The 22,396-nt window shown below is 45.1% G+C and overlaps 1 protein-coding gene across 1 annotated transcript; it reads left to right on the forward strand.

Annotated features, from left to right (window-relative positions):
- The first annotated feature begins 7,002 nt into the window (after positions 1–7,002).
- Positions 7,003–14,593, forward strand: LOC129695587 (probable pancreatic secretory proteinase inhibitor). The gene is made up of 4 exons (XM_055632670.1): positions 7,003–7,646; positions 11,328–11,356; positions 11,450–11,562; positions 13,904–14,593. Exons 1-4 carry the CDS (start codon positions 7,592–7,594, stop codon positions 13,947–13,949), a joined length of 243 nt encoding a protein of 80 aa, XP_055488645.1. The 5' UTR covers positions 7,003–7,591; the 3' UTR covers positions 13,950–14,593.
- The last annotated feature ends 7,803 nt before the right edge of the window (positions 14,594–22,396 follow it).

Genomic DNA, 22,396 nt, shown 5'->3' on the forward strand with positions numbered 1-22,396 from the left:
ACCTATGCGCGCCGTCAGATGAGGACAAATACGAGGGCCTCAAAGCGCTACTACTGTGTACCTTTGGGCTCAGCCACCTGGACCGCACAGCGCAGCTCATGCACATGGGCGGCTTCAGCGATCGCAAGCCATTGGTGCTCATGAGTGAGATGCTCACCCTTATGATCATCAGCTCATCCCTTCGAACAGGCGTTCTTGGAACAGATGCCAGACGACATCCGCCTGCTTCTCGCCGGTGAGGATTTCACTGACCCCCTGCAGCTAGTGGAGCGTGCAGATGAGCTGTGGCAGTCCAAGCACCAGGACAGTGGCTCGATCAATCAGGTGTTGGCTGTGTCCTGGAGGGCCCAGAGACCAATCCCTGCGTCCACCGGGAGTTCAGCTGCGCCGTCTGTCCCAGGCGACCCCGGTAAGGGGAAGTGGTGTTACTACCATCAGCGCTGGGGTCCCGCGGCCCGTCAGTGTCGCCCACCCTGCTCGTATCCGGGAAATACCAGTCCAGGCCGTGACCCACTGTGTCCATCAGTCGCTGAAAAGCCTACGCGGCGTTCTTCAGGCCAAAAGGTATCGAAGGAATTCAAAAAGCCCAAAGGGAGTGATAATGGCCGTCTTGGGCACGTCTTCCGGGCTACAGGGATCTGATGATAGCCCCGCACCAGGTCAACCTTGGAGGAAAAACGGGCGCCGGCCAGAAGGGTGGAAAACTCCTGAATGTGCGGGATAGGGTACTGGTCTGCGGTCGTGGCACCGGACACCTTGGGAACCATGTGTAGAGGAGGCGCCCACGTACTGTTAGAGCGCCGAACAATCCCTAAGGCCTCCATCTGACGGAACTCCGCCTTGGATATACGGAGCTTGTCGGGAGGAAGCCGGCGTGCCCGTGCGTGGAGCGGTGGGCCTGAGATGAGGATGAGATGCACCACTCCATGCTTGTGGCTGGCCGAATGAAATTGTGGGGTCAGAATGTCAGGAAAGACCGCCAGTATCTGTGCATAAATATTGTCTAGGGAAGACACCGGGTCACTGCGTGGTGTAGCGGATGTAGCGGGAGGGTAAGGTCGCAGTATGAACGAGGCGTTGCCCCCGCACATTCACCAACAAGGATTGGGCCCGGAGGAAATCTGCGCCTAGCAGCGGCTGGGAGACGTCGGCCACCGTAAAAGTCCATGTAAAATGGCAGGGGCCAAAGATGAGCGGGATCATATGAACCCTATACGTCCATGTGAGGCCCCCACTTGCTGGAACGAGTGTTGACCCCCGATGGGGGCAAAACAATAACCTCCGCACCCATATCAACGAGGAACCGTCGTCCCGAATGTCGGTCCCAAGCATAGAGGCGGTGTTTTAGGCCGATCGCCGCGGCGACTACTGGCGGCCGGTCTTGGTATTTCCCGGATACGAGCAGGGTGGGCGTACATCTCGGAGTTTACGACAAGCATTCGCCCCATCGAGGGTAAAAGCTGAGGCATTGTCTCGGCCTGTCATCGGTGCTGACTTGGATGTCGCTGCAGGGATCGACTATTCCGCCTTGGTGGCTGTTCAGCTGGAGGATGCCGAGATGCCCGCCTACTGCACTGCCATCTGCGGCCTGGTGTTGGAGGACATGCCGTGTGGTCCGACTGGTACCACGGTTCTGTGCGATGTATCCACTGGTCAGCCACGACCCATCGTCCCGGCCACCTGGCGCCGTCGGGTGTTTGATGCTATCCACGGGTTGGCGCACCCTTCCATCCAGGCGATGATTGCGTTGGTGGTGGCCCGGCTCATGTGGCATGGCTTGCGCAAGCAGGTCGGTCACTGGGCCTGGGCGTGTATTCTGTTCCAGACGTCCAAGGTCCAGCGTCACGCCCATGCGCCTGTTCAGGACCTTGCTGTGCCTCACCGGCGGTTCCACCACATTCATGTGGATATCGTGTGTCCGCTGCTCCCGTCCCGGGGTGTCACACATCTCCTTACGGTGGTGGATCGTTTCACGCAGTGGCCGGAAGCTGTTCCGCTAGCTGATACCTCTGCTGTGACGTGTGCCCGTGCCCTTGCTGCTCATTGGTTCGCCCGTTTCGGTGTGCCGGTGGACATCTCTTCGGACCGGGGGGCTCAGTTCACCTCTGAGTTGTGGTCTGCTCTGGCCTGCCTGTTGGGGGTTGAGCACCACCATACCACGGCCTATCATCCCCAATCCAACGGTTTGGTGGAGCGGTTTCACCGCCATCTGAAAGCCATTCTCAAGGCGCGGCTCACCGGGCCAGAGTGGATGGACGAGTTGCCGTGAGATTTGCTGGGGGTTAGTACTGCCCCGAAGGAGGACTTGGTTTCGTCCTCTGCAGAATTGGTTTATGGTGTTCCGCTTACGGCGGCACATCTGTGTTGGTCCGTTTGCGGGAGTAGGTGGGCACGCTCCCTTCTGTCCCAACATCTCGCCATGGTGTGATGTCTTCCAACGTTCAGTCTGCCCTCCAGGTCTGTTCCTTTGTGTTCCTGCGCCGTGATGCGCATCGCACGCCACTGTAGCAGCCGTACGAGGGACCCTTCCGGGTGCTGCACAACTTTTGTTTTGGACATGGGGGGGGGTCGGCGTGAGACTGTGTCGGTGGCTCATTTGAAGCCGGCCCATGTCAACCTGAGTCAACCTGTGTTGGTGGCCCAGCCTCGTCGTCGGCGCATCCGCAGTCGCAGCACTCACGCCTTTGTCTTCCCCGGTTGTTTCCCCTGTGGGGGAGGGGGATGTGTGCATGCGGTCCGGCCACCTCATTCGTCTGCCCTTTCGTTTTCGTACCTCCGGTTCTCCGATTTACTGATTTCCCAGTAAGTTTTATTTTCAGTGAAGGGAAGCTCAGTGGGGCTACAAGGTGTGGCTTGAAGTTCAATGAGGGTAGAAGATCACACCTCAGCTCCGCATGGGTTGCTTGACCCACCCTGTCTAATCCACACACATGAGTTTCTTTCTTACCCAACAAGCTCTTTGTACTTCAGTAAAAAGGCTAGCCTCACAGTAACACCACCCCCATCTCATGATTCCTCCTTTGCCTCTCTCACTTTTCACCACTTCCCACTTCCAGCACAACCCACCCTCCTCTTCTGTGCTTCCAGATGATTTTCTGAGATCTAACGCAAGGCTCGAGAAGATTGTGGCCTGACCATGTAGTGAGACCTCTCCAGACTCACATCGAGGAAAGCACAGAGGAAACACTCCCTCGGTGTGCCCCCATGTTTGTAGGCTATACTAATCATCTAATGTGCGGTACCTTAATCCTACTCAAATCCTAATACCAGCTACTGTAAGGCCCTTGCAATACAGCACATCTCCGTTGTAGCTCCATAGATAGACACAGTGGTGGAGTAACTAGCGGTCAGACAGCATCTCCACCAGATTGACACCGATTTGCAGCTGAGTGTGGCTAATGAGATAAGGGGCTGGAAAGCTGCACTTTTTATTTATTTATTTATTGCCGGTGCTAGTGTCGTGTTATCGTCTTAAAACACTATTATTCTGAAATGGAGGACAAGGAAAATTACTAATGGGTTGTTTAGAGACTACAGTGCGTTGTGACAGTATATGTAAGAAAGGCCTATGACAGTATCAAAAATATTATACACCTTGCAGGGCTCTCACTTAATTTTTTTTCTCTGTTGTCAACCGGGCAACCTTGGCAGCGTTTTAAGTTGCCAAATGACAGTTTAGGGGGTAATTTAAGATGGCTTGCATGACGCGTGCGATAAGGTGCTTGGACGAAGTGTAGTTACCAGTCGGAATTATGCTCAATGAAGCACTCGCATATTATTTCTGCTTCAAATAAAGTCACAAACTAAACATATTCACCAATCAAGACATGATATATACCACAATTACATGCAGCAAAATTATAATACAGTATCTCAACTCTTTTTACACGTTACAATGAATGCAATTTCTATTATTTTTTTCCACTTCCAAACACCAATGTGGCTGGATTATTCAACGTATGATCAGCCTCGGTGAGACCAAGTGCAGGCTTGGCGATCGCTTCGCACAACACCTCCACTCAGTTCACAATAACCAACCTGATCTCCCGGTGGCTCAACACTTCAACTCCCCTTCCCATTCCGAATCCGACCTTTCTGTCCAGGGCCTTCTCCATGGCCAGAGTGAGGCCCACCGCATATTGGAGGAGCAGCACCTCATGTTTGCTTGGGTAGTTTACACCCCAGTGGTATGAACATTAGCTTCTCTAATTTCTGGTAGTCCTTGTTTTCTCCCTCCTTCCCCTCCCATTCCCAGCTCTCCCACAACCTACTGTCTCTGCCTCTTTCTTTTTCGTGTCTCCCCCCCGACATCAATCTGAAGAAGGGGCTCGACCCGAAACGTCACCTATTCCTTCGCTCCATAGATGCTGCCTTACCCGCTGATTTTCTCCAGCTTTTTTGTCTACCAATGGGATCCCACCACTGGCCACATCTTCCCATCTCCTCCCCTGTTGGTTTTCCGCAGAGACCGCTCCCTCCATAACTCCCTGGTCCATAACTTTCCCTTGCAACCGCAGCAAATGCTACACTTGTCGCTTTACCTCCCCCCTTGACTCCATTCAAGGACCCAAGCCGTCTTTCCAGGTGCGGCAGAGGTTCACTTGCACCTCCTCCAACCTCATCTGTTGCATCCACTGCTCTAGGTATCAGCTGCTCTACATCGGTGAGACCAAGCGTAGGCTTGGCGATCGCTTCGCCCAACACCTCCGCTCGATTCGCAATAACCAACCTGATCTCCCAGTGGCTCAGCACTTCAACTCCCCCTCCCATTCTGAATCTGACCTTTCTGCCCTGGGCCTCTTCCATGGCCAGAGTGAGGCCCACCATAAATTGGAGGAACAGCACCTCATATTTTGCGTGGGCAGTTTACGCCCCAGCGGTATGAACATTGACTTCTTCAATTTCAGGTAGTCCCTGCTTTCCCCTCCCCTTCCCAGCTCTCCCTCAGCCCACTGTCTCCGCCTCTTCTTCTTCCCGTCCCCCCACCCTCACATCAGTCTGAAGAAGGGTCTCGACCCGAAACATCTCCTATTTCCTTCGCTCCATAGATGCTACATTACCTGCTGAGTTTCTCCTGCATTTTTGTCTACCCATTCACACAAGTTCTGGTATCCCAATTTCCTCACCCACTCCCTACACATTAGGGGCAATTTTACAAAGACGAGTTAACCTACAAAGCCAATGCATCTTTGGGATGTGGGAGGAAACCCACACGCTTGCAGGGGGAATGTGCAAATTCAACACAAACAGTGCCCGAGGACAGGATCAAACGCAGATCTCTGGCGTGTGAGGCATCAAGTCTACCTGCTGTGCCACTTGATTTTGTTTTCCAACACAAGTTACTAAAAAAATGAAAATATCCATTTTCAGTCTTAAATCTCCAAGTGACGCTATGTCCCCCTTTACAGCTACTGTATGTTTTAATTCAGTCAAGACTATGGGGCAGTACATTGGCCACACAGTTGCTGCCTAAAAGTGCCAGAGACCCGGATTTAATCCTGAATATGGATGCTGTCTGTATGGAGTTTGCTCCTTTTCCCTTTGATCTCATGGGTTTTCTCCGGGTGCTCTTGTTTCCTTCCACATTCCTAAGGTGTGCAGGAACCTATTTCACACCCAACCCTAAACGCAATATTTTCCTTTTGTCCAGAGATTCTGTCTGACCTGTTGAGTTATTCCAGCTTTTTGTGTCTATCTTCAATTTAAACCAACATCTGCAGTTCTTTCCTACACACAGGATACTATACAATAGAACTGTATTAATCCCAGGAGGGAAATTGTGTATGTGTGGATATATATATATATATACACACACACCTATATATATATATGTATTTAGTTATATATTCATATATAAATATACACCGGTTTGTTTTCTCGTTTTTAACATTGTTTACAGAGTACTATGTTTACATATTCTGTTGTGCTGCTGCAAGTAAGGATTTCATTGTTCTAACTGGGACGTGAGAGAATAAAACACCCTTGACTTACGTCGCTAATGTGGGGGATAGAACTGGTGTACATATGGGTGATAGGTGTTCAGCGTGGATTCGGTGGGCCATGGGGCCTGTTTCCACGCTATATCTTTAAATTAAACTAAAAACACTAAAACCAGAGGGAGTCTAAAGAAGGGTCTCTACCTGAAACATCACCCAATTTCTTCTATCCAGAGTTGTTGGCTGCTCCATGGAATTCCCCCGCACAATTAAAGCATGGAATAATCTTCACCCTACCATAGTTATCAACCAGATGCAACTAAATTTAAGGTACCTATTTTTTCCCCAAGAACCCTTTTTTGCTTAAGTCCAAGTCAAGAGTCAAGAGAATTTTATTGCCCTGTGTCCCAGATAGGGCAATGAAATTCTTGCTTGCTGCAGCACAACAGAATATGTAAACATCATACAGAACAGGAGATAAAAGTTCAATGTGTTTATATACCATAGACCATATATATACACAATAGGCATATATAAAATGCAATAGGCTGTTATTGTTCAGAGTTTGGAGTTTGGTGGTGGAGGGTCCACCAGTTTAAATTCCATTTAGAATATTTTTGGAGGACCAGGAAACCAGAAGCAAGAGATACTCTCGGGAGTTACTCCAGCTCCAGGGAGTGATTCTGCGTTGGTTTTCAGCGGTCGTGGCGAGACGTCGACCGGACAGCAATGGTGGCCAGATCTCCCACAATTCAAAGCGATGGAGAAAGTGCCCAGCGCCGACCAGTAGCCTTGGCAGTGCGCATGTGCAGGGCGGCCGATGATGTGCTGGCCGTGGTTGTGCGCATGTGCAGGGGGAAGACGTGCTGGCCGCAGCAGTGCGCATGTGCAAGGCGGCCGGCCGTGCCGGCGGATGAGGAGCGAGCGGAGAGCAGAGACCCGGCGGCCCGGACACGGATACGGATGGCGGGCGGAGACGGAGAGTGACAGAGAGAGAGAGAGATAGAGAGGGGGGGCCCGCTCAGAGTTGAACGGCAGGTGTCCTGCCTTGGCCGGAGGCCCCCTAGATTTCGAAGCCCTTGGCTTCAGCCTATGAAGCCTAGTGGTAATCCGGCTCTGCCGAGGCCCCCCTAGATCTCGAGACCCCAGGCTTAAGCCTATGAAGCTTATACGCAAATCCGGCTCTGCCCATCTTCAAACATTAGTTTGAGCTCCAGCTCCATAACACAGGGAGGTAAGAGCAAAAGGAGTGCTTTATTGACACTTTGGACAAAAGACACAGCAAGTTGTCATTATTTGTTACCTACAACTTTAAGGAGTAGTGCAGAGATTCGAATAGCTCACTGTGTACCCAAAGAAAAGATGGCTGACCTTCAAGTGATGTGTCTTTGTAGGTTCATGTTGTGCTTGGACATTTGCACTGTTTAACACTGTAGCACTTGTTCCAGAGTGTTATTGTTAACGGTTGCTTCATTCACACTCTGAACCATCCGAGTCCATCTTCACCCTCAGTGCAATTCACATTGTTCAATGAGTCACTGGGCAGACATCCCCTTTATATAAACCAGCTTCATCCTAGGCTGTGCAACACAGAGGCAAGTGTCGAAACAAGGTAAGGACTGGACATCACTAACACAGATCTCGGCTGCAGAAGAATGAAATTAATCTCAGCATTTGCTCTTATTTCCCTCTGCCTCCTCTCCACTCTGGGTAAGTTGTTATTTGTAGTCTTCTTCAGTCTGAAGAGGGGGCCCAACCCCAAAAATAATCTATCTTACTCTCCACAGATGCTGCCTGGTCCCAGCTGTTTGATTTTAACTTTTTGTATCACTGGTTAAGGGTTCGGACTTTCATGGCAATCACTGGCAGCTTTTACTTGATCATGGACATCTATGCTTCTAACAAACAGAATCAAATCATCCTGATGGAGTCTCAAACCTAACCTCGCGATAGCACCTTTGCTTTACCACCTGTATATGATTTGCAACCAATGACTTTCACTCATTGTTATTACATGGGAAAATAAGGCATCTGACTTCTGGCTCAAGGCATCTGGTGGCACGGTGACGCAGTAGTAGAGTTGCTACCTTACAGCGTCTGTGAACCGAGTTCGATCCTGACTAAGGGTGCTGTCTGTAAGGGGTTTGTACGTGATTGGCTTGTACATGATTGGATGTTTGGCTTGGTAGAATTGTAAATTGTCCGTATTGTCTATAGGATAGTGTTAGTGTGCGGGGATCGTTGGTCGGCACGGACTCTGCCTGTTTCCACGCCGTATATAAACTAAACTAGACTAAACTAAACTAAACTAAACTAAACTAAACTAAACTAAACTAAAACTTGCCATCTGCAAGATGCCACGAGCATCAAATGGACAAGCAAACAAGTAGAAACATATTTGTAAATCTCTGCTTCAGGGAGAACATGCAAAAGAGCTTCCTTGCATTCATCAGATTGGATATTGAATGTAATTGGGCAGTTTGAAGTAAATGAAAAATTCTCTCAGTTTCAAGCCACATTGTATCATTGCAGAAAATCACATTCTCAGAAATGCAATGTTGGCAAACTAGATCCATGGGCTTCCTTAATTGTTAGTGCCACATGCAATCTGGAACAACAGCAACTTAAATTCTGTTGATTAGATTACAACCCAGGTACGAACACTGAATTCTCAATTTTAGGTAATTTACCAAACTCCCCCCCACCCCTCCTTTCATTTTTTCACCTCCTCTCTTCCCTGTGCCCCACCTACACTCACATCTATTTCTCCCCTCCTCCTCCCCTCCATCTACATTCCTTTTTCCTGCTTCATAATTCGCAGTTCTTTAATCGGTATTTCACAGATTTTCACATCTGGCCTTGTTCAACCACTTGCCTATCAAGAACCTCCCATATCTGTATCCACCTATCCCTTGCCGGACTTTGTCCTGTCCCTCCACTCTTCCTGCTTTCTACTCCACCCCCAACCACAATCAGTCTGAAGAAGGGTCCTGATGCAAAACATCACCTATCTGTATTCTCCAGAGATACTGACTGACCTGCTGAGTTACTCCAGCACTTTGTGTCTATTCCCGGTGCGGTATGTTGTTTCGTTATTTAAAAAGGATAGTAATGATATGTCAGAAAAATACAGGCTGATGAGCTGTACATAAGTAGTAGATAAATTAATGGAAAAAAATCTAATGAAGAGGATTTATATTCATTCAGGAAGGTAGGAACTGGTTAGAGTGACTCAGCATGGTATTATGCAGAGGGAATTCTGTCTCACAATCTGATTACACTTTTTTGAGAAGGTGACAGAAAACTGATGATTTGTCGCTAGTGAAGGATTATCTACATGGATTGACTGAAAATTTGGGGAACGCGGTGACAGATGGAATTTAATCCAGGTGACTGAGTTCGGGACATCAAATGCTGGCAGGACATATAATGGAAATGGTAGCGTCATTAAGAGTGTTGATTTTCGGAGAGACCTTAGGGTGCAAGTCCACAGTTCTCTGAAAATAAATACACAAGTGGTTAGATTAGTGAATATGGCATTTTGCATGCCTTCCTTCACAGGTGAAGGCATTGAGTATGAGTTGGCACATAATGTTGCAGCTATACAAAACATTGGAAAACAAAAGGGCACACTTGGAGTATAATGTACATTTCTAGTTACAGCGACACATTGGAAAGGCTGGGTTTATTCTTAGGGGAATGGAAAAGGCTGAAGGGTAACCTTATAGAGGTTTATAAGATTATAAAGGCTTTAGACAGGATAGATAGAAGCTTTTTCCCCAGAGTAGGTGTGTACCATATGTTTGGCCAAAGATTTACAGTGATCAGGGTGAAATTTAAAGGAGATCAAAGGAGTAAGTTTTTCACACAGTTCTTGGTGGTTATCTGGAATGAGTTGCCAGGGGAGGTGGTAGATGCACATACAAATACAATATCTCTGAAGAAGGGTTTCGGCCCGAAACGTTGCCTATTTCCTTCGCTCCATAGATGCTGCTGCACTCGCTGAGTTTCTCCAGCTTTTTTGTGTACCTTCGATTCTCCAGCATCTGCAGTTCCTTCTTAAACAATATTTAAAGGCGTTTGGACAGGTTCTTGGATAGGAAATGTACATAGTGGATAACAGTCATAACACAGGCAAATAGAATCAGCATATATAGGCATCATGTGTGGCATGTTGGAGCTAGACCAAAGTGGTTACATTGCTCCTTGACTATGCACAAGAGTGTAAATACCTTCATCACAAACCCAACATAGATGAAATAGTCTGGGCATTGCTGGATGCTACTGGGTAGCTAATGTCATGGCCCAGCACATTGATACAATGATAAAGTATGCTACAGATGTCTCTACTTCATCAGAAGTCTGAAGTGATTCGGCATGTTGCCAACTACTCAATTCAGATTCTACAGGTGCATGTTGGACTCACGCCCTGGTTCGGAAATTCGAATGAAGGAGGCTGCAAAAAGTGATGAAAATTGCCCGGTCTATCAGGGGTACTGACTACCCCGACAATCAAAAGGATCTACAAGCACCATTGCCACAAGGAGGCAACACATATGATCTAAGATCCACACCATCCAGGCCACGTTCTCTTCTCATTGCTTTCATCGGGAGGAAGGGGTTTAACCCTGAGAACTATGACCTCCAGGTTCAAGAACAGCATAACCCATCAGGTTCTTGAACCATCCTGCATGAACATTATCATAACCCTACATCAAACACCTCAACCCTATTGAACTACTACGGATTTTGCACGACTATCATTGCTCTATGTACAGCGGCTTTTGCATTATCATGGTCTAATTTACTTCCAATAACTGATCATTTATTGTTGCTGCTGTTGCGCCTAATGTGCCTGTGAAGCTGCGACATGTAAGAATTTAATTGTCCGGTTCATATCTGGTGCATGTGACAAATAAACCTTCTTGATTTCTGCTCTGAGGGAGGTGATGCATTTCAGGTGAGATGTTAAATAGCTGTCCATTATCTCTATCTAGTTAAAGAGCACATGGCATTATACCGAAGAAAGAAAATAAAGCTCATCCAACTGCACTGGCCACTGTTTACACGGTTCACAGCCAAAATCTAGTCATTATCACATTGCTTGCAGTTTCAATATTTCAATGCTTGCAGTGGTCTTATGGACTTATATCAGCTTTTCTTCCCTCTACCATCAGGTTCTCGAACAATGCATAAATTGGTTTCCATATCTCCTGTATACACTGGATACTGATATTCAAAAACACTGACGTGGATTTGAATTATTTAATGGCTTGTTTCCTTTTTTGCTTCCTTTCTTCTGCCTTCTTTTCCCTTAGACATATTGTATTAAATGTATAGGCAAAGTGACACTGTACCAATTACCTAACTATTCGCCTCTTTCATCTGCAGCTGTTGAAACTTCAGGAAATTACATAGAGGTAAATTAAAAATATGTTTACATCTCAATTTCATCATGAATTTATTATTCTGGAGAGATTGGTTGATATAATTGATTATCTTCTCTGTTTCAGCCACTCTGTGGGAGGATCCAAAGTAATACAAAATGTCCCACTAAATATGAGCCGGTCTGTGATTCAAATGGAGTCACACACAAAAACGAATGCATCCTATGCCTCGAAATCCGGTATGGATATGTTCTTGCACTTGTTCTTTTTGTAATCGCGTGTTAATGTAATATGGGAGGGCAAAGTGTAAATTGAGCAGGCATTCACTATGCAGGATCCTCATGTGTTCTTGCACTCCTCAACAACTCCAGCACGTGCTAGCAAAATGCACTGGACACAGGAAGAACCTCAGCGATTCAAGGAGGCAGTTCTTCAATTCCCCTAGATTCTGGTCATTTGCATGTAATTCTTTTCACAACATCTTTTTGGAATATAATTGTCCTCTTTACATTTATTAAATTGTTTATCAAAAGCAGGACGTTTTTCCATCTTGTGCAGAATGCAAATTTCTTCCTACAGTTCCAACACTCTGTGGGTTAAAAAAGCAAGTTGGGTAATGAAATTAGTCATTGTTTTAAAGCAATCTTTATCTTACTGTTGTACTACTACTACTCTATAAATGTAAAATAATGTTTACCTAATTATTGTAGATATGATATCATACTTCTGAAAGACTTTCAGACTATAAATAATACCATAATAATGTTCAGATCAGCTGGTACCATTGTTGTGAAGAACTCTATACCGGCCAGTGGAAAGGGGCACTGATGCATAGTGGATATTGGATGTGACATGTGGGTTATATGTTCTCCCTTCTTCTCTCTTCCATCTGGTTTCCTGGCCAACTCTTCCATCATATCTCCTTCATCAATCTACTCCACTCCAAGCTCCTCTCTGCTCCATGCCCTCAAAACTTGTAACTTCCCCCATCTCCCCACAAAAGTATATCCACAAAAGCTTTTCCTCACTCCCTGCTCCAACCTGATAAGCAGCGCAATGCTAACTAAGGAGTAGCAACAGGGCTTCCCAATTGACCTTTCATTGCCAGCAGTCTCAAGCACTATAGACATCTGACCAGGGTATTGGTCAAACTGTTGATTCTGTCCATCATAAACTGGGTGTTTTGCAGGGCCACGTTTGCATGAAGGCACCAATATGCCACATTTGCTGTCCGTGGTGGCTGCCCAAGATTAGTTATTCTGGGTGCATGTTTAAAAGGTGACTCTCTTGAAAATCTTTGCCAGTCGGTGTGACTAAAGGGCAGCAGCAATCAAATATTCTTGCTGAACGCAATGGATCCCTGGAATTCACTAGTCTAGAATGTCATGAGAGTATTTTAAGAGAAAATACATAATTTTCTGAAGGATCGGGAAATTGAGGGCATGTGAAACTGACACAGAAGTTGAGATGAGGCCTGGGCATGTCAGCCCTGATCACATTGAATGATAGGGTGGTCTTGAGGGGCTGAGTGGTCTACTTATGCTCCTATTTTCTTATGTTCCAATGTCTCACTGATATCCCTGGAGAAACTGAGGGTAAATATTGACTTTCCCCAACAGGATTATACTGTCTCCTTGTGCCTCCATTTTTATTCATCCAGTTTTATGATCTGGGCATTAGTGACAAGGCCAACATTAATTGCAGATTCTTAAATGCCCTTGAGAAAGGGGTGGCGAGCCGCCTTCTTAAACGGTCACAATACTTCTGCTGAAGGTGCTCTCTTAGTGCTGTTGGAAGGGAGTTCCAAGATATAGATCAAGTGATGGTGGTAGCCTGGCAAAGTAAGGATGGTGTGTAACTTGGAGGGGAACAAAGAACATACAATATGTGGAACAGTAAAGCACAGGAACAGGCCATTCAGTCCAAGGGTTGGGACGATTATCCTCCAATGACCAGAAACATCTTCCTTTGTACAAGGGAAGACTCCATTAACTGATGTCCATTGTCTATAGATTTACGTGGGCTCTTTGACACCACACTCATGCAGCCTCAATGTCAATCTCACCTCAACTCTGGGCCATGTTTAGACCAAGGTTGTGATGAGGTCTGGTTGAGTGGTCCTGATGAATCCCACATTTAGCATTGGTGAGTTGGCTATTAGAGAGCAAGAGTTACCAAAAGGCATAGTGATGACATTGAAAATAGACTAACTGGATCCATTTATATTTGTTAGCAGCTGGGCTGGAGGGTCAGCTAGTTCTGGAACACAGTCTCAAGTACCTCAGCTGAGATTATTTCTGGTTCCATTGCCTTTGCTGGTTATAGTTGGAAATGGTTAAGCTGGCAATGGGTTTTTCAAGTGGAGTGAATCAAATTTGCTGAAGAATGGTTCTGTGATGGTGGGGAGCCCAGGAGGATGCCGATGGTGGACTTCTAGCTGATCCTACCTGGTTTTGCAGGGCCAACCTTCCTGATGGTGGGGATACTCTTGACCTCCCTCCTCCCTGCTGTTTAATTCTCCACTTCTATTCAAGCCTAAATGACTGATTCCAGTGTAATGTGTAATTCTTGCATTTCCAGGGCAACCAAATCTCAGATCAAAATTCAGAAGTTTGAAGAATGTTGAACCTAATTGTGCAAGAACTTCTAAGCACTCAGCGAGCTGAACGATGAACTGACATCATTCTGGCCAGATCCAACTGAGAATGAAAGTTTCACTCTTCAGTGTATATGGGAATGTTAAATATTGTCAAGCTGAGGAAAATTCCTGACTTTTAATCTATGAGTTTCAATATTAAATGTAATATTAAAAGAACAAACCATTGAAGCTTATCGCACAACTTTCCAAAATCAGTTTATTTTTTCTATTGCAATATATAGTTAATGATCCTGTTTTGTTCTCTCCCTGTATATTTTTTTGCTTCAGATGTCTGGCCATCTCTGGTAGAATGGTCAATGGCTCAGCCACACTCGTTATTAAACAACCTTACGTCCAACCTCCCTTGTAGTGTGCAGATTCCTATGAATGGAAATGCATGATGAAATCGTTTTTAATTTGCCTTACCAGCATCAATCTATGCATCATATTCAACAAAGGTAGTGTGGTGTTTCCATCAACCAGGACCAGCGACAGGATTGATTCTGCACTAACCCAGTGCAGGCTTTGGAAGTTTGGAAAATGTTGACCTCAATTTTACAAGAGCTTCCAAGTGCTGAAAGATGAACTGGCACCATCTGGGCCAATTTGCCCATTCTGTCTTCAAATATGTACCAGAAAAAATAAATTGCTGTCAATTTCTAACAGGCACAGACAATTAGTTCCTGGCAGTAAAATGTAGACCGTATAAAAAATGATTTACACAACCTGGAAGAGACACGTTAAAATAATAACAGGTGTCAGCGCAGTCAGGAGAGAGTGACCTGGGTATCCTCGACATCAACCCTAGGTCTATAAAGCCAGGATAAACAAAGGCAATAAAATGTTGCTAGCTCTCAAGGGACTGAGTTATAGGGAGAGGTTGGGCAAGCTAGGGCATTATTCCTTGGAGCATAACGGATGCAGGGAGTGATCTTATAAAGTATAATATCTTGAGGGGCACGGATAGAGTGAATGCACTCAGTTTTTATCCAAGGTTGGTGAATCAAGAACTGGAAAATATAGTTTGGTGAGAGGGAAAAGATTTAATAAGAATCTGAGGGATAACCTTTTCCACAGGTAAAATAACAATATTTAAAATACCTTTGGACAGGTACATGCACAGGAAAGGTTTGGAGAGATATGGGTCAAATATGTGCAAATGGGATTAGCTATATGGCCATATTGGTCATCTTGGATGAGTTGAGCCAATGGGCCTGTTTCTGTTCATGTCTCTGTATGACTGCTGGATGGTCACAAGCCTACTGTCCACTCTTTCCTCCCTCCATTAACTGTTATGTTGAATGTCACATGGAAAAACTGTTGAGGGCTGAAAGAACACGGGTGAAGTCTTGAGTGACAATCACCAACAGCGACTCTGTAACACCACCGAGCAATCAGTCGCATGCTGAAAGTTACTGTGGCCACACTCGTTCTGTGCTAGATGGTCAGAGAAGCAACATGAAAGGAAAGGTCTTTTTGATCCCATCTTTATCAATCAGTCATCTGAGATGCATCACTTTATAACATGTTTGACAAGAGGCCCCCACAGAGCTGTAGGTCCATTTTCAGACCCTCCATCGTATTGTGCAAATTATGTAATTGCACAGGGCCTCAATGAGACTACAGCTTGGAAATCCATATCTGAGGAAGGATGTTCTTGCTAGGGAGAGACTGCAGCAATGGTTTCAGAAGACTGATTTCTGGGGATGTCAGACAATAGACAATGGGAGCAGGAGTAGGCCAGTCGGCCCTTTGAGCCAGCACCGCCATTCAATTTGATCATGGCTGATCATCCCCAATTAATACCCCGTTCCTCCTGCTTTCTCTTCATATCCCCTGACTCCACTATCTTTAAGAGCCCTATCTAGCTCTCTTGAAAGTATCCAGAGAACAGGCCTCCGCCGCCCTCTGAGGCAGAGAATTCCACAGACTCACAACTCTCTATGTGAAAAAGTGTTTACTCATCTCCGTTCTAAATGGCTTACCCCTTATTCTTAATCTGTGGCCCCTGGTTCTGGATTCCCGCAACATCGGGAACATGTTTCCTGCCTCTAGCGTGTCCAAACCCTTTATAATCTTATATGTTTCAATAACATTCCCTCTCATCCTTCTAAATTCCAGAGTATACAAGCCCAGCCACTCAATTCCCTCAGCATATGAGAGTCCCGCCATCCTGGGAATTAACCTTGTAAACCTACGCTGCACTCCCTCAATAGCAAGAATGTCCTTCCTCAAATTAGGGGACCAAAACTGCACACAATACTCGAGGTGTGGTCTCACCAGGGCCCTGTACAACTGCAGAAGGACCTCCTATACTCAACTCCTCTTGTTATGAAAGCCAACATGCCATTCGCTTTCTTTACTGCCTGCTGTACCTGCATGCTTACTTTAATTGACTGATGAACAAGGACCCCCCAGATCCCGTTGTACTTCCCCTTTTCCCAACTTGACACCATTTAGATATTAATCTGCCTACCTGTTTTCACTACCAAAGTGGATAAACTTACATTTAGCCACATTAAACTGCATCTGCCATGCATCTGCCCACTCACCCAACCTGTGCAATTCGCCCTGCATTCTCCTAGCATCCCTCACAGTTCACACTGCCACCCAGCTTTGTGTCATCTGCAAATTTGCTAATGTTACTTTGAATCCCTTCATCTAAATCATTGATATATACAGTATTGTAAATAGCTGCGGTCTCAGCAACAAGCATTGCGGTACCCCACTAGTCACTGCCTGCCATTCTGAAAGGGACCCATTAATCCCTACTCTTTGTTTCCGGTCTGCCAACCAAATTTTCTATCCATGTCAGCACTCTACCCCCAATACCATGTGCCCTAATTTTGCCCATTAATCTCCTATGTGGGACCTTATCAAATGCTTCTGAAAGTCCAGGTGTACTACATCCATTGGTGCTCCCTTGTCTATTTTCCTGGTTACCTAGGAATCTAGTTACTAAGTCCAAAAAGAGATCAAAATAATTGGGCTAGTATTCAGTAGACCTTAGAAGAATGAGACGGACCTCAATGAAGCTTGGAAAATGCTGCCAGGACTGGACAGACACGTGGCAGGAATAACACTGCCAGTAGCGAGGAAGACCATAACACTGGATCACAGCCTAAGAATGTGGAGTAGGCCATTTAAAACCTAAATGAGGAGAGATGTTTTCGTCCAAAGAGAGGTGAACCTGTGGAATGTTCCACCAGAGAAGGAGCTTCAGACCAGAACATTAAATATATTCAAGAAGGATTCCCACAAAAAGTCATAATATTAAGTATGATGTTGAGTACAGTGGAGTCAAAGATTACCATAAAGCATGAAACACAGTCTGTGCCGACCATCAGGCTCTATGGTCCACTAAGACTGTGTCAACCATGAATCCTGTCCATCCTAAACTAATTTTATGCCCTCAACTCCCCGCAGATTCTAACACTCACCTGCATATTATGGCCAATTAACCCATCAACACGCACGTTATTGGAACATGGAGCACACAGAGGAAATGGGAATGGGACATGGGAAGCATCAGAGGTGGTGATAGCACCTAGGTCACTGGAGCTGTGAGACACCATTTTGACCAGATACCCCAGTGGGCTATAGATATCGATGATTAATGATATCATGGGACATGAAGATAAAGTAAGAATGCGATACTGAATTTGAATAATTGGCATGATAATGTTGAATGTAGATTAGGCTCAAAGCTCATTATTTCTATGTTTCTATGAAAACAACAAATGAAGGAGCAGAATGCCTTTGCTGAAACAGATGTCTGGGTAACATGTATTGTAGTATCAGTGTGCCTTATTTACATTTGATGCATGATTATTGCGATTATTTGCTACATTTATATTAGGAAGCAGGGCCGGCCTTAGGCCGATTGGACCGATTTTTCCAAACTGGGCCCCGTGCCCAGTTAATTTTCCGTATTTCATATGGAAATACAAATTCACTTTGTTAAATAAAGGTTAAAAGAAAAACATTCGCCATACGGATTTATTTACAAAACTTACATGGATAACAAGCACTGTATGGCAATCAGACACAAACGATGTGTTAACTACTTTAGCACTTGTGAACAGCCAGTAGTTAACAAGTAGTTATCCAGTGCGCCATCAATGCATCGATCCACATTCCTCAGTAAATGCAATTGTGTTTTAGAAGAAGTATTAATGACGCTGCATTCCTTTGAATACAATTCACGCGGCATCATTAACACTGCTTCAAAACATAATTAGATTTACTGAGGAATGTAGATTGATGCATTAATGAAACATTGAGAATTTCTTAAAACTCACCATCATGATTGAGGACTTCTTCTTGGTGAGATTCTTGGTGTGCAGCAGGTTAGTCATTCAATTTACCTACCGACCAATGTTGTGTCTCTCTGTCTTTCGCTCTCTCCCCCCCCTCTCCTTCTCGTGCGCTCTCTCTCTCCCGTTCCCCATCTCTCTCTCTAGCTCTCTCGGCATTCCCGGAATCGTTGACGTTTTGCAGTAGACAAAAATTCTGGATAAACTTAGCGGGTGAGGCAGCATCTATGGAGCGAAGGAAATAGGCAACGTTTCGGGTCGAAACCCTTCTTCAGACCCGGCTATTTCCTTCGCTCCATAGATGCTGCCTCAAGCACTGTCCCACTGTGCGAATTCACCCAAGAGCTTAAAATCTCTGTGTAGCATCTCTGTCCCAATCTTCAAATTCCCACTTTGAAATAAAATACAACTTTCGACTTAACCATTTCGCAGCAGGATCACGATTAGTCGATTCCCACGCATTTTCAATCATCGTTCAATTCATTGTAATTTTCACACCTGGTTGCTAGGATAAACCACCATATATTTGCATTTATATAGCGATCCTGCTGCAAAATATTTAAGTCAAAAATCGAAAATCGAAAGTTGTATTTTATTTCAAAGTGGGAATTGGAAGATAGGGACAGAGATGCTACACAGAGATTTTGATAGGAAGGAAACGTTACAGCAGCTGAGTAAAAGTAGCCAAATGGTAGGTCAAAGGAAGATCGGGCGAGGGGGATTGGGGGTGGGGGGAAAAGTATCTATAGCTTGGGACTTGCCTAAATTTCTTAGACAATAACACATTTTATGCAATTATCACAACCTTTTGTTGGATATGGATCAACCTATGGTACATGCTCGTAAATTAGTAAAACAAATGTTCTTTAAGTACTGTTGTATCTGGGATGGGATTTCTGATAACAAATAACCTACATTCTATATTTTGTCATTATGTGGCTGAAACAATGGCATATTTTGTGATACTTATTGAGATAGAAAGATACAACTGAGTTTGGGCAAGATATTACCTTGTAATATTCTGTATGACTGATAGATATTGTGAAATGGAATTCAGAAATTATTAGGAGGATTACATAAAACTACAATTCAAAGGTAATGAATATACACAGTATTATTATTTCCATCATAGAAACTAGGTGCAGGAGTAGGCCATTCGGCCCTTCGAGCCTGCACCGCCATTCAATATGATCATGGCTGATCATCCAACTCAGTATCCCGTACCTGCCTTCTCTCCATACCCCCTGATCCCCTTAGCCACAAGGGCCACATCTAACTCCCTCTTAAATATAGCCAATGAACTGGCCTCAACTACCCTCTGTGGCAGAGAGTTCCAGAGATTCACCACTCTCTGTGTGAAAAAAAGTTCTTCTCATCCCTGTTTTAAAAGATTTCCCCCTTATCCTTAAGCGGTGACCCCTTGTCCTGGACTTCCCTAACATCGGGAACAATCTTCCTGCATCTAGCCTGTCCAACCCCTCAAGAATTTTGTAAGTTTCTATAAGATCCCCTCTCAATCTCCTAAATTCTAGAGAGTATAAACCAAGTCTATCCAGTCTTTCTTCATAAGACAGTCCTGACATCCCAGGAATCAGTCTGGTGAACCGTCTCTGCACTCCCTCTATGGCAATAATGTCCTTCCTCAGATTTGGAGACCAAAACTGTACGCAATACTCCAGGTGTGGTCTCACCAAGACCCTATACAACTGCAGTAGAACCTCCCTGCTCCTATACTCAAATCCTTTTACAATGAAAGCTAACATACCATTCTCTTTCTTTACTGCCTGCTGCACCTGCATGCCTACCTTCAATGGCTGGTGTACCATGACACCCAGGTCTCGCTGCATCTCCCCCTTTCCCAATCGGCCACCATTTAGATAATAGTCTGCTTTCCCGTTTTTGCCACCAAAATGGATAACCTCACATTTATCCACATTATACTGCATCTGCCAAACATTTGCCCACTCACCCAGCCTATCCAAGTCACCTTGCAGTCTCCTCGCATCCTCCTCACAGCTAACACTGCCCCCCAGCTTAGTGTCATCCGCAAACTTGGAGATATTGCCTTCAATTCCCTCATCCAGATCATTAATATATATTGTAAATAGCTGGGGTCCCAGCACTGAGCCTTGCAGTACCCCACTAGTCACTGCCTGCCATTGTGAAAAGGACCCGTTTACTCCTACTCTTTGCTTCCTGTTTGCCAGCCAGTTCTCTATCCACATCAATACTGAACCCCCAATGCCGTGTACTTTAAGTTTGTATACTAATCTCTTATGTGGGACCTTGTCGAAAGCCTTCTGGAAGTCCAGATACACCACATCCACTGGTTCTCCCCTATCCACGCTATTAGTTACATCCTCGAAAAATTCTATAAGATTCGTCAGACATGATTTACCTTTCGTAAATCCATGCTGACTTTGTCCAATGATTTCACCACTTTCCAAATGTGCTGCTATCCCATCTTTAATAACTGACTAGCAGTTTCCCCACTACCGATGTTAGACTAACTGGTCTGTAATTCCCCATTTTCTCTCTCCCTCCCTTCTTAAAAAGTGGGGTTACATTTGCTACCCGCCAATCTTCAGGAACTACTCCAGAATCTAAAGAGTTTTGAAAGATTATTACTAATGCATCCACTATTTCTGGAGCTACTTCCTTAAGTACTCTGGGATGCAGCCTATCTGGCCCTGGGGATTTATCGGCCTTTAATCCATTCAATTTACCCAACACCACTTCCCGGCTAACCTGGATTTCACTCAATTCCTCCAACTCCTTTGACCCGCGGTCCCCTGCTATTTCCGGCAAATTATTTATGTCTTCCTTAGTGAAGACCGAACCAAAGTAGTTATTCAATTGGTCCGCCATATCCTTGTTCCCCATGATCAACTCACCTGTTTCTGACTGCAAGGGACCTACATTTGTTTTAACTAATCTCTTCCTTTTCACATATCTATAAAAACTTTTGCAGTCAGTTTTTATATTCCCTGCCAGTTTTCTTTCATAATCTATTTTTCCTTTCCTAATTAAGCCCTTTGTCCTCCTCTGCTGGTCTTTGAATTTCTCCCAGTCCTCCGGTATGCTGCTTTTTCTGGCTAATTTGTACGCATCATCCTTCGCTTTGATACTATCCCCGATTTCCCTTGTTATCCACGGATGTACTACCTTCCCTGATTTATTCTTTTGCCAAACTGGGATGAACAATTTTTGTAGTTCATACATGCAGTCTTTAAATGTCTTCCATTGCATACCCACCGTCAACCCTTTTAGAATTAATTGCCAGTCAATCTTGGCCAATTCACGTCTCATACCCTCAAAGTTACCTTTCTTTAAGTTCAGAACCATTGTTTCTGAATTAACAATGTCACTCTCCATCCTAATGAAGAACTCAACCATATTATGGTCACTCTTGCCCAAGGGGGCACGTACAACAAGATTGCTAATTAACCCTTCCTCATTACTCAATACCCAGTCTAAAATAGCCTGCTCTCTCGTTGGTTCCTCTACATGTTGATTGAGATAACTATCCCGCATACATTCCAAGAAATCCTCTTCCTCAGCACCCCTGCCAATTTGATTCACCCAATCTATATGTAGATTGAAGTCACCCATAACTGTTTTGCCTTTGTCGCACGCATTTCTAATTTCCTGTTTGATACCATCTCCAACTTCACTACTACTGTTAGGTGGCCTGTACACAACACCCACCAGCATTTTCTGCCCCTTAGTGTTTCGCAGCTCTACCCATACCGATTCCACATCCTCCAAACTAATGTCCTTCCTTTCCATTGAATTAATCCCCTCTCTAATCAGTAACGCTACCCCACCTCCTTTTCCTTTCTCTCTATCCCTCCTGAATATTGAATATCCCTTGATGTTCAGCTCCCAGCCTTGGTCACCCTGGAGCCATGTCTCCGTGATCCGAACTATATCATAGTCATTAATAGCTATCTGCACATTGAACTCATCCATCTTATTACGGATGCTCCTTGCATTGAGACACTAAGCCTTCAGGCTTGTTTTTACAACACTCTTACCCCTTATACAATTATGTTTAAAAGTGGCCCTTTTTGATTTTTGCCCTGGTTTTGTCTGCCTGCCACTTTTACTTTTCACCTT

The sequence above is a fragment of the Leucoraja erinacea genome, chromosome 3 (genome assembly GCF_028641065.1).
Source record: "Leucoraja erinacea ecotype New England chromosome 3, Leri_hhj_1, whole genome shotgun sequence".
NCBI lineage: Eukaryota > Metazoa > Chordata > Chondrichthyes > Rajiformes > Rajidae > Leucoraja > Leucoraja erinaceus.